Source organism: Aotus nancymaae, unplaced genomic scaffold (assembly GCF_030222135.1).
Source record: "Aotus nancymaae isolate 86718 unplaced genomic scaffold, 86718_ANA_hifiasm-v0.15.2.pri h1tg000081l, whole genome shotgun sequence".
Taxonomy (NCBI): Eukaryota; Metazoa; Chordata; class Mammalia; order Primates; family Aotidae; genus Aotus; species Aotus nancymaae.
Genome location: NW_026988496.1, coordinates 788,141 through 801,446, shown reverse-complemented (window position 1 = coordinate 801,446; position 13,306 = coordinate 788,141). Strand labels below are relative to the sequence as shown.

Sequence of the window (13,306 nt, the reverse complement as noted above, 5' to 3'; positions counted from 1 at the left end):
GCTAGCAGTGTTGCCTGATTAGCAGACACAATGGGACCATCAGGCCTTATCAGCACTACTTGGTCTAAAACAGAAACCAGGAAGTGCTGTCTCTCAGTGCTTGGCCCCTGTTGCCATGGCCCCTGTTGCCATGGTCCCCAAGCACTTTCTCTCAATCTCTTATAGCATCCATCAGCAAGCAGGACCTAGAAGCTCTTTCAGGCAGACCAAGAAAAAAGCTGTTAATAGGAAAGATAAGAGCAAGTAAGGGAAGTAATTAAATGAACAAACAAACGTAGATGGAAAGAATTTGGGGTGAGGCCCAGAAAACAGCTTTTATTTTTGAAAGAATCTTCTTGAAATGTGATAGACAGAAGTGTCTGGGTCAGAATTCGCCGAGGAGTGCCCATTATGTAGCTGCCATGTGGTATAGGTACAGCAACTCTGTGCCCTGGATTTTTCAGAAAAGTCCTAGTTTCAAGTATTTTATTCTGTTTGTCAGACCAAGAATTCTGATTTGAGATTCAGAAAATAAGGTCACTGTAGTTAGAGTAGTCATCCAGGAAAGCCTGATTTAGAATCCATTGTCCCCCCTCACTGGTTGGCAGGGATTCCCCACAGGACTTGCCCCTAGGGCCCTGAAGTGACCCCTTATACAGCCAAGAAATATCAAAGTGCCTCTGAACTCCTCCCGTAGCTCTCTGAAGGGTTTAGCCAGAAAGGCATGGTGTTTTGACCCCCATAGACCTGGATTTCAATATGCCCTGCATTAACTCTGCCAACCTAGGCGATGCTCTGAGCCTCAATTTCCTCATCTGCAAAATGAGAGCAATAACACAAGGTTATGACAGAGTTATGCTCAGCATCAAATGAAGTTTTTATTACCTTTAAAGCACTGTACGAATGTGCACTGCTAAAATCCATTCCTTCATTCAACAAATAAGTGCCTACTACATGACAGGCATTAAGCCAGACCTGAGCGTACAGTGGTGATCAAAACAGACAGGGTCCCTGCTGTCACAGAGCTTTCAGCCCAGAGGCGTAGACAGATATTAGCCAAAGATCTCCTTATCTGAGGTCCAAGCAGAGGGGAGATGCAGTAGGGCTGCTCTTTTAAAAAGCTGACTGTGGCTGCTGTGTAGAGCCAGAGGTCAGGAGAGGGGGCTGGGAAGCCACTTAGGAGACTTCTGCCTGCAATAGTGGCTTGGTCTTGGTAAGAAATGGCCAGATTCTGGATAGATTTGGGAAGCAGAATCAACAGAACTTGGTGACAGACTAACTTTTGGGAGTGAGGAAGAGGCAAAGAGATATTTTAGCTAACTGTGTCCCCAGGACTTGGGCCACTGGAGCCCACAAAGCCAATTCCAAGGCTGCTGAGGTATAATATATGGAGGGTCCATTTTTCCTTATCTCCCCTCCGTAGAGCAGTATGATGTCAGTCCTTCAGTCCAGAAATCAGCCTGCTAGACTTGATCTGAAAAAAGCATTTAGTACTTAAAAATTTCCTTTCGTGTAGAATAATATATCGCATTCTAGCTTTAGGTTGAATGCAGAATTCCTCTTAGAGGTAAATTGTTTGCTTCCAATTTTTAAATTGTTTTAAACTTGACAAATGTAATTACGTGTACACATTCATGGGGTACATAGTAATGTTTTGATACAGATAATGTTTACTGATCAGATCAGGGTAATTAGCATACCCATTATCTCAAACATTTATCATTTGTGTTGGAAACATTCAGTATCCTTCTTCTAGCTATTTGAAGCTATATATTATCATTTGGGTTTTTCAATTTTTTTTCTTTTAGAGACTGGGTCTCTCTGTGTGGCCCAGGCTAGCCTCAAACTCCTGGGCTTATGCGGTCATCCTGTCTCAGCCTCCCGAGTAGCTAAGACTGCAGGCACGTGCCACCACATCTAGCAATGGTACATTATTGTTAACTATAGTCATCCTACAATGGCATAGAACACAAGAACTTTTTCCTCCTCCCTAGCTGTAATTTTGTATCATTTAACAAATCTCTTCCTAGCCCTCCAATTTTTGAATGGGATATTACTTTAAAAATAGCTGAGTTGCCATTAACTTAGGATGCTAAAAATGTTCTTCAGTCTAGGTGCTCTCCTCTGGGACCAATATATGTTCTTTGAATTGGATTCCTTTCAAACCTTGGGCCCAGTAGTGTTTGTTCCAACAGGCTGGAAGAGAAGAGGGCCCAAAACGGGAGAAGGAGATGGGAAGGGCCGTAGACAAACTTGAGTTTCGTAACAGTTAACCACACTTAACCGCAGTTAACCATGCTTTACAGCTTCCAGGGGAATTTCACACATATCATTTGTTGTCATATTCTGCAAATTCAGGACCACGGCTGTCTCCTGACTCCCCATCCAGTGTTTTTGCTACTTATTGCATTGCCAGGTCCTTAACTTTTTGGGGAGAAGGGGGAGGGGAAAGTCTGTGATAAACAAAAAAGTTCCAATAGACATTCAAAGCCCTTCTTTATTCGAAAGAATTTATTCCATTTGCATTGAGGAGTAGCTTAAAAGAAAATTTGGTATTTTCCCACACCACTTGTCCCCTACACACATCAACAGGGCTTTCATTTCTTAGTTCTTGCAGGCTTACCCTTCAGAAGCTATTATCTGCTTGACAGTCTGCTGAGACCTCTTGTCTTTCTTCCTCTCTCAATTAAACTCTAAGGACTGAGGTTCCCATCTGCCCTGGAGCGAACACATCTCTTGTTATACCTGTTTCCCAGAAGCTGGAGAGCTTTTTTACTTTCTCCAACCGCTATAGTTTTCTTTTCAAAATGCTTAAACCCTCTTAGTGATTTTTAACTGCAGGTGTCAATTAAATTGGTTTCCCAAACGTGAACCAAACCTTTTCTCCAATTCCTCCTGCATTTACCCTGCCTCCACCCACCCTGAACCAGGAAAGAAAAAAATCAGACACAATTTATTAAGTTATTGTCCTCTCTTTTGTATAGCCCTCTTTTAACATGAATGTGGCAAAATTGCTAGGAAGAAATGGTAGGATGTATTTCCACTAGGTAGGTCTCTTTCTCTGCAGTTGATAGAGCTGATGCAGCCATCTTTGGTTATGGTGTCTAGTTGAGCAGTACCCAATATGGTGCCGTTCCTCAGGCTCTTCCTTGGCGGGAAGACAGAGGTAGCCGCTGAGCAAGGGGAGCCAACAGAGGTGGAATGGTTCCCCATTCATAGACCCTTGTGGGTTTTGAAGGAGAGATGAAAGAGAAGGTGAGGAAATAATAGGACAGAAAGGGAAGAATAAGAAAGCTGAGAGGGGTGCTTACAAGTGGGGGAATAGAAATAAAGCTATGAATAGAATAATAGAAACTCATATTTTCCAATTTTTTATTTTATTTATTTTTATTTTAATAGTATTATGTTATATAAACCATTATATGTCATTTTTAAATATATGAAAAAAATTTAATGGTTTTGTTATTGTAAAATGACACATATGCTGTTAAAATTTCAAATAGTACTGAAGAGTTTCAAGTGAAACATACATGTCAAAATCATCAAGAGGAACAGTTACTTGTGTGTCCTTGCAAACTTGTTCCATGCATATATAAGCATCTGTGTGCATTGGATGCACAAATGAGATCATACAATACATGCTGGTCCATTCCTTGCCCATTTTTTTTTCAATTTACTAATAACTCTGCAGTTTTCTCATTTCTACTCAAAGAGATCTCCTTCGTTCTTCTTAATGGCTGCATATCATCCCCTTGTGTGGATGCATCATGATGTGTGGAACCCATCCCTTGTTAATGAACATATAGGTAAAATAGAAAGTCTAGCACCACACTATCCAATAGAAATATAATGTGGGCCACAAATGCCAGCCACTTACAGAATTTTGAATTTCGTTGTAGTAGCTACATTCCCCTCCCCAGCTGATTTGAAATGCCACCTTTATTATACCCTAAATGCTCATACATACATAAGTTTATTTTGGACTGTCTATTTTATTTCATTCATCTGTTTGCCAGTTTTGGTACCAGTATCCCCACTTCTAGTAGCCACATTGAAAACGTAAAAAGAAAAAGGTGAAATTAATTTTGACAATATACTTTATATACTCCAATATATCAAAAATAGTGTCTTACAATGTAATCAATATTAAGAATTATTAATGAGATACTTTACATTCTTTGTTTCATATTCAATCTTTGAAATCTGGTGTATGTTTTACACATCCAGCACATTTCAATTCAGACTGCCGATTACAAGAGCTTAAGAGCCACATGTGGCTTCTGGCTACTGTATTGGACAGTGGAAGTTGAGCAGGCAGAGGTTCAAAATGTCACCTGAGCTGTGTGTCTCTGTGGTTGGTAGTAATGGATTAGAACGTCAGACATTGAGGACAAAAACCTCAGCTTCACCACTCGGGGCAACTCGTGAAGCTTCCCAGGGCCTTGCTTTGTGGACTCCAATAAACTCATCGTATGCTGGTTGAGTGCAGACCAGAACAGCCGAGCCAAGTACAGTCAGGCCTCGCTTCACAATGGGGGTGTATTGTGAGAGAAATGTGTCATTAGGCGATTTCCTCATTGTGCAAACATCGTAGAGTGTACTTATACAAACCTGGATAGTGTAGCCTGCTACACACCTTGGCTATATGGTACAGCTTATGGCTCCGAGGCTACAAAGCCATACAGCATGTGACTTTGCTGAATATTACAGGCAACTGTAACACAATAGTACTATTTATGTATCTGAACATACCTAAACATAGAAAAGATAGAGCAAAAATATGGTATAATCTAATGGGGCCATCACCTTATATGCAGTCGTCATATTTGCAGTCTATTAACCCAGGGGTCCCAACTCCTGGGCCACGGACCCATACCAGTCCATAACCTGTTAGGAACTGGACCACACAGCAGGAGGTGAGTGGCAGGCAAGCGACCATTACCGCCTGAGCTCCACCTCCTGTCAGATCAACAGCAGCATTAGATTCTCATAGAAGCACGAACCCTATTGTGAGCTGCACATGTGAGGGATCTCAGTTGTATGCTCCTTATAAGACTCTAACTAATGCCTGATGATCTGAGGTGGAACAGTTTCATCCTGAAACCATCCCCCACAACCAAGTCAGTGGAAAAATTGTCTTCCACAAAACCAATCCCTAGCGCCAAAATGGCTGGGGACTGCTGCGTTAACTTACATGTCATTATGCACATTGCTGCATAAATGCCCTGGCCTTTCCACAAGCTGTAGCCTGCTGGCCGCAGAGATAATAGAAAGAGCCTGGGAGCTCAGGAGGTGATTATCTGAGGTCTGTCACAGGTTCCCCTTTCTTTGCCTCCAGAGATGCCTCTGTTCACAGCTTCTCATCACACTCAAAACCCAATGCCTGTTTCCTTTTTTTTCAAAAGCAGAGTGTGTGGCAATGGGGCTCTGAGGAAATCCCTACCACTGTGGTTGGGGAGGGTGTGGTGGGTGGAACCAACATTGTGACTTACTCAACCGTGATATCTTAACTGTGTGGCCCCAGAACAAGTGTGCTTCTGAGCGGCAGTGGTGACAGCCATGGCAGCACAGCTTAGAGCCTGGAATGGTAAGCATGGGTGCAATTGCATCTTGCAAGGAGACTTGCATTAGGGTTTGAACTCGAGGTTTGGTGCCTGGATGGGTGTCGGCAGAGTGGGAGGAGGCAGGTGGCTGGAGAGCACTGGGAACAGGTGGGGCCTGAGTCAGGCCAGGTTTGGGAAGCATTCTGACTCCACAGCAGGCTTGGGGGTTTGGCCCCTGGGTTGGCAGGAAGCTGAGAAATGTGATTATCTCCCACAGGACAACATGCTGTCTCTGGACAAAGGCAGCGGCCCCGTGCCCACTGCCTGACTGAGTTCTAAACCAGCCCCCTCCCAATCTTTTCTCCCCAAGCTGGCCAGCTACAACACCCAACCCTATGGTGGAGCCAAGGGTTCAGAGCAGCTAGGCTGCAGGAGAAAGGAATTTCCTCCTATGGCTGCCTGGGAGGGAGCTCTTTTTCATCAGCCCCACCCACCAGCTTCCCCATTGCCATGCCTGGAACACCAGAATTCCTTTTCCGTTTCTACTGCTGCCTCCTCCAGCCCTGCAGCCTAGAAACTCTTAAGTGGTATCAGACTCTTGAAGCACCAGGCAACAGCCCAGCTTCTTTCTGTTTGATCTCACAAGCCGTGACCTCCCAAGAAATCACGCCTAGACTAGGAAGACAGAGTAGTGTCACAGGAAATCTAAGTCCCATGCACGTGGTAATCTCACCCCAGCTTCCACTGCTCCAGCCCCCTCCTTGGGCTGGCCAGAGGGTAGAAGCCCTGCTGATTAAGCCTCTTCCCTGAACGTTGGCAGCCTATGCTCTGCACTAACTTAGCACCTAGTGCAGAGCCTGGCACGTACACGGGAGCTACCCAGTGGCAGTCTCTTGGATGAATAAATGGGTAGATGAATTCACATGCTTTGGATATTGTCTTTGTTGTACCTCCTCAGGGCTCCCAAAGCCTTAAAACTAGAACTTGTCACCTCATCACTGTAGAGTCTTCCACTTGCAGGCATCTATGCACCTGCTGATCTCCCCTGCTAAGAAAAGGTGACAAGTAAAACCAGCCAGTGGATTCCTGAGGGTAGTCTAGGAGTCTTGAAGCCTAGCAGTGGTCTTACAGGCTGAATCATCCTACCTTGAGAACCAAGAGCATGAGACTTGGCATCAGGCAGACTTAGTTCAAGTCTCAACCCTGCAGTTTCTGATCTATATAATCTTAGTCAAAAGTTATTTCACTGCTCTAAAATTTAGTACTCTACTCTCCAAAATGGGGCTAAACATACCTACCCAGGATTATAGTGAGGAATAAATGAGAAAATATATTAGGTTTAACCCTATGAAACTGCCCAAAACATTTAGATGCCAGCAATTTAGTATGGTTCAACCTAATATATAAAGTGCTTTATAAAGTATAAAGCAGCATAATAAGTACCCCTATATAAGTATTCATTATCCATAACAGATATAACTTGAAAGTCACAAAATATTGTTTTTTGCAGTATTAGTGACTAATTCCTTTCATCAGAATACAGGTCAAACTAACAGAAGAAGCCACTTCTCTGACAATCATGGGCTGCAGGCATTTCCTGGAGCGTTCTGGCCTGGGAAATAGGGACCAGGTGTTTTTAGGAAACTAGATTGGTTCATGGAAAGCAATGGAGGTGAACAGCAGGGTAACTTGTGACAGCTCCTACCTGGAAATGATTCACCAGCAAAAGCACAGTAGGAGTTGGCACATTCTACTGTCCCGGGTGGGAGTACCCCCTCCCTAGCTCCAGTTGCAAAGCAGACGCTGCCTAGGACAGACATTCCTTCCCAGGGTGGCAGAGCCACAAGGGTCCTAGGCCACCAGGCATCTGGAGGAAACTAAATACAGCTTCTTGCCAATTTTCCCTCCCTAGTGGCAGCTGTCAGGCCCAGGGAGCTCCTCTTGACCTAGCAAAATCCCAGGCCCGAGAAAGCTTGGATTTGGAACTGAGAGCTGCAGTGGCCACAGTCGGGGGAGTGGGGGAAGGTTCTCGCTCCCTCAATCCCAATCCTAGATGAAAAGGTCACTGGGATTTCAGGCCAGAGGGGACTGGAGAGAGTCCAGAGAAATGCCCACAGATTTGCTCTGCCTCCGTTGCTGGCACCCCAGGCCAAGGATTACTGAAGCACTAAGCAAACAGCTATAAACTTCCTAAGCAGTGTTTCTCACTTAGGGCACCATGGTACTTCTGGGCAAGACAATTCTTCATTGTACAGGACCATCCCATGCATTGCAGGAAATTTCGAATCTCGTAGCAAAGTAAGAGTAGAGCTGGATGAGTCCCAGGTCTGAAGTTCAGGAGAAGGGCTCAAGCAGAGTAGTGGCCTCTCCACAGCTCCAAAAGGTGTCTTGGAAAAGGCATCTTCAACTAGATGCTTGCTTGATGGCTGTGCACTACCCAATGAGCTAAGTGCCTGGATAATCTTGGTTGGGCCAGCAGAAATGTGTAAAGTCGCTCAGACGGGGCCTGGGACCTGAGAGGAGAAAAGCCAGAGAAGATAACTTCCCAGAACTGCCCATGGGCAGGCAGTGTTCTGCACAGCTCTTAGCCCCAAGCCCTGACCACCCTGTGGCAGAAGGTCCATGTGGAGTGTGAGGCCGACTTGACCCAGTGCCCCAGTGCCAGTTTCCAGCATCAGCCAGGATGGATGTAGGATGCGTGACATTCATTCAGGGAAGTGCAGATATCCAATTTGAGCTACAGTATGGACTCCCCATAGCACAGAAGTGCTTGACCAGGAGTTCATGTACTTGAATGAGAAAAAAATTACAACTTTATCTTCATTAACCTGTAACTGAAAGTTAGCTTTTCTTCCATTATGAACACAGACCATACATCACAGTGGCATTAGCAGTTACCTGTGACTTTATCTCTAATAGGAACCACAGATGTTTGTATATCTCATTACTGCTGCTGCAGGTATCTTGAATTATTGTCCCACTCATGACAATAATTTAAAATCATGGCAGTCACTGGACCCGCCACTAGCTCATGTTACTTAATGTGTTAATAATGAAATGCATATTACTATGTTGCAAATTTTAAGACATATATGGATAACTTTAAATGCAACTGACTTCCTTTGTAATCTTATGTGTTTTATTTTGTGCTTGTAAAAACATTCCAAGTAGGGGCCCATAAGTTTCATTAGACTCCTGATGGAGTCCAAGCCAGAAGAACGTTAAGAAATCCTGGATTAGAAGGTTGGCAGGAATTCAATCTCATTGGAGTCAACAAGGAAGGCCTTGAGTGCGAGGAGAAGGAACACGGGCTTGTGTTCTGCTCGCATTGAGGGAATGCTAAAGGTTTCTGAGCAGGAGGTTGCCCAAGGTGACGCTAAGGTCTCCAGCCTGGGATTCATTAACAGAAATACAGAACTCAGGAGGAAGAGTAGATTAGGGTAGTGGGAGACGGTTCTATTAAATATATTAAATTTGAGACTGAAACAAGTGGGCATCCAGTGAAGATGTCCACCAGGCTCTGAGAAATGCAAGTGGGCAGACTAGGAGAGTGGCCGTGGCAACAGGAAAGATTTGAGGGTCATCCTCTGAGATGATCATGGGGGCATTTGAAGTAATTGTGTTCAAGAAGGGAGAAAAGGCAGTGAGAGAAAAGAGGCCAAGGCAGGGGATTGTCATAAACTGGCATCTCCAAGAAACAGATTGGGAGATATCAATTTGCCTGCAAGAGATTTGTTGGGGACTGCCTTCTGGAACAGCACCTGTGAGGGAGCAGGTTTGGTCACAGACAGGAGTTCACCTGCAATGTAGTTACACTGGAGACCTCAGTCGATCACATGGGAAGCTCTGGAGCTGAGATGCTCTTTAGATGGTCCCAACTGAGGCCAGGTAGGTGGGCCTTTCTTCCTCTACCTCCCACCCCACCCCATCTATTGACTAGACCTTGGATACAGGCTGCCCCCCAGGAAAGGGGTTCTTACCTTGGAGAAGGGACTCAACTGTGAGCCATCAACCAACACTCCTGGTAGCTGGGGGACTGAGTGCCTTCGTCCTGAATAGAGGATCAAGCACCTCAAGGTCTGGTGTTCCAGCCATTCAGGAAATGCAGCTGGCTCCCTCCTACCCTGCAGGCCTCTGGGTAAGTCCTTCTCTGCAGCCCAAAGCCAGTTATAGGAGTCCCAGGGACAGGGAGCCAGGGCCTAAAAGGAATTTGAGTCCTTGATGCCTGTAATTCAGAGTCTTCAGTCTTTCCCCCAACCTCTCTTATTTGAGGCTAAGATAGTTGGGATGAGGTAGGTGGAAGTTAGAGGGAACTGTGCTGTTGCCATCTCTGCACAGTTTGTTTATGAGAGGTTACCAAACTAAGCAAATCAGCCACCATGGAAACAGGCTCTGTGGCTTTCACATCCCTCCCTTCCTTCTGGGGTGACCCACATCTCAAAGAGGGGATGTCACCACAATTGAGGTTACAGATCTGCTCACAAGGCCTGTGAGCTACCCAGGAAATGCAATACTGTAATAGCCATCAAGTAAAAGAAGGTTGGGTTTTATTTTTAAAGAGAGAAATGTAAAAACTTGACTTTCGATTTTGATGTTCATGTCCTTACACCAAAAAATCAAACCAAATAGCAACTGAACTGACTACGCATAAGTTCCCCCAAACCTTTGAAATTTACAGTAGCTGTAGGAAACTTGAATCCAGAAAAATTCATTCATTCAGTCCCTCATGCCAAAAAAAAAAAAAAAAAAAAAATTCTGAGTTTGCAAAATGATAGGTTGAAAGACCAAGTGTGGCCTGAAGTCCAGATTTTTTTGTTCTGCATGGTTTAAAAAACTAACTTTCCACACTCAGAAGTGGAGCTTACGAATAAATAAACAATAAATAAATAATGTAAGTTATCAATGCACCTTTTTAAAAAAAATCTTAAGATCTGGTCCCAATGGATGACTCAGCTAACGCTAAGGTGTGCTGCCCCCTTGTGGATGGGCAGGGAGTTCCCCAATTCACAGCAGGCCCCATTCAGCCTGCTTCTCTCCTTGGTGTTACCTGCCTGGGCCCTGCCATTGTTTGTGCTCATGAGCCCTGGATTTGGCTAGGCTGGGTGCTGACGTTACAATAATAGATGATGTCGTTGCTCTGCTCACAGGGCTGTCTCCTCTGCCCTCAGGGCTCACCATCTAGTGGGGAGGAGGACCCATGTGCACCAACAGACAGGAAATGGAGTGGGGGGTGGGGGAGGAAAGAACAACCCATAGGAAAAAGTGAAGTTGGGACAATATCACAGAGACTCTAGCAGCAAGGGTAGACATCTACTAGGTGGAAAAGAGGGCAGGGGTGGGATAATGTCATTCTAGAGTAAAGGAACAGTTAGGCTGGTGAATTGTGCTCCCAAGGGAAGTGGCACATGGGCAGGGGCCAGCCTGGGAGGCCTTGTCAGCCAGGTTGAGGAACTGGCATTTTATCCTGGTGGTTTTGAGGCAGAGGGAGGAGCTGATCAGATTTGCCTGTGTCTAGATGACTCTCATGGCCCTGTGGAGGCTGGATCGTAAGAGAACAAGATCTGAGGGAGGAAGAGCACCAGGTAGGAGGTTCTTGTAATTGTTTAGGTAAGAAGTAACAGGGCTTTGATTTGGGGAGGTGCCAGTGAGTGGGAGAAGGAACAGATCTGAGAGGGATTTAGGAGGTCAGATTGACAGGTCTTGGTGATTCCTCAAGGTGAAAAGGAAAAACTGGGACCCAGTGGCACACTGGTGTGCAGTGTTATCCTGGCCATGGCAGTAGCTGCCCTTTGTTAAGGGTTCTGGGGTGTTTGCAGCACTTACCCATATATTAACTCACCCCAGTCTTAAAGTCAAAGACACCAACCTACTGCCTGTCCACAGGCTTCATGCAGCACTTTCCAGGTGCCAGGTGGAGAGTGGAAATGCTGCCTTCACATTCACTCACTCAATCATCACAACTGCCCTAGGAAGTAGTTACTATTCTTCCATTATTTTACAGATAAGGAAACATACTCACAGAGGCAACATGAGTTTCCAGGGGTCACACAGCTAATAAGTGACAGAGCCAGTATTTGAACTCATGTCCTCTGCTCCATAGCCTTTGCTCTACTGCCAGAAGAGTGGTCACTGAGCACAGAGACCTTCTGCACACAGACCAGCCTGAGCAAACTGCAACAGGCTAGTAGTGTGTGCATCCCATGCACTTCCGCAGTGAGCATCTAGACACGAAATCCTGAGGCCTTGGATGGGCTTTCTAGTTCTAGAAATTTGAGGAGATGCAGGTCAGGCAGGCAAGAAGAAAACACTGAGCCCAGGTTGCCGGCACTGTGGGCAGTGAAGGAGAGCAGTCAGGTCACACTACACAGGTCCCTTCCCTGCTCCAGACCGTAGACCCTCCAAGAGCTTTCAGTTACGTTGAGCATCAAATTCAGATTCCTGGCTGCAGCCCATAAGACCCTGAAGTAATATGGCTCCTGCCCACCTCTGTGACATCTTTTCTTACCATGCTCCCCTCACTCACACATCGCACATACACTGGCTCCTTTCAGTTATTCTTTTCCACCCCAAGACCTTTGCATGTGCTGTTTCCCCTGCCTTGTGTGCTGTTTTTCTCTTTGTGTGGCTGGTTCCTTCTCATCATTCAAATCTCCTCTGCTTCAGTGTGAACTCCATGAGGGCGTGGACTGCATCTGTCCTGTTCACCATTGTATTCCCCAAGCTTATGGGCCCAGTACACAGAAAGGGCTCTCTAAGTATTTGTTGAATGAGTGAACTATTTTGGTACCTGCTGTGTGTCAGGCACTTTACAAACATTAATTCATTTAATCATCAAAACAATCCTGTGAATTAGGTGTGATTGTTATTCCCATTTTGTAGATGAGGCACTGGGAGGTGACTTGACTTGCCCAAGGTCACAGGGCTTAGGAAGAAACAGAGCTGGGACTTGACTCCTGACTTATGCTGTCCCCTCTAAACACATTGCTCCAAAGTGTGCATTCAAGCAGGGTTTTTTTTTTGGTTTTTTTTTTTTTTTTGAGATGGAGTCTCACACTGTCGCCTGGGCTGGAGTGCAATGGCGCGATCTCAGCTCACTGCAACCTCCACCTCCCAGGTTCAAGCAATTCTCCTGCCTCAGCCTCCCAAGTAGCTGGGATTACAGGTGCCCACCACCACGCCTGGCTAATTTTTTTTTTTTTTTTTTTGTATTTTTACTAGAGACGGGGTTTCACTATGTTGGCCAGGCTGGTCTCAAACTCCTGACTTCGTGATCCACCCACCTTAGCCTCCCAAAGTGCTGGCATTACAGTCATGAGCCACTATGCCCGGCCCAGGCAGGGTCTTAATTGAGAAAGGCCGGACTCTGTCCTTCCACGTGCTGCTTTATGTGGCTGACTTAGACTTCCCCAGAAATGAATCGAAGCAATTCTGATGGCCCCTCAGGTAGGGTTGTTAAACACCCTGGTTGTTCCACCTTTGTATTCTTATTTATTAAAAACTCCACAGATTTAGAGAAGTTCTTCAGAAAGCAAAGCAGAGTTCCCTGCTCAGTGACAAAGTCACCCCATTCCAGTAGGAGATGCAGCCAAAACCCACAGGACTGAGCATCCCCGCGAGGATGCTGGGAACAGAGGGGTAAAGTGCTTCCCTCTGGCCCCGTGTTTTCTCCACCAACTTCTTAGTTGCTTAGATCCTTGCTACTCAAAGTAAGGTGTGAAGACCAGCAGGAGCAGCAGCAGCATCACCTACGAGAGTGTTAAGAATACAGAATCTCAGCACACACA

General features: G+C 45.5%; 1 protein-coding gene across 7 annotated transcripts in view; it reads left to right on the top strand.

Moving 5' to 3' along the window:
* NHSL2 (NHS like 2) overlaps positions 1–13,306 on the top strand; it is an 83,612-nt gene that overhangs the window by 25,930 nt on the left and 44,376 nt on the right. Inside the window, exon 1 of one of the 7 annotated variants that reach the window (XM_012435618.3) lies at positions 5,498–5,566. The exons of 5 other annotated variants lie outside the window; for them this stretch is intronic. In XM_012435618.3, the coding sequence (XP_012291041.2) occupies positions 5,539–5,566 (28 nt within the window). In that variant the 5' untranslated portion in view covers positions 5,498–5,538. Of the gene's footprint in view, positions 1–5,497; positions 5,567–13,306 lie in introns of those variants that run through there. One more of the 7 variants, XM_064368992.1, reaches the window with a different exon arrangement.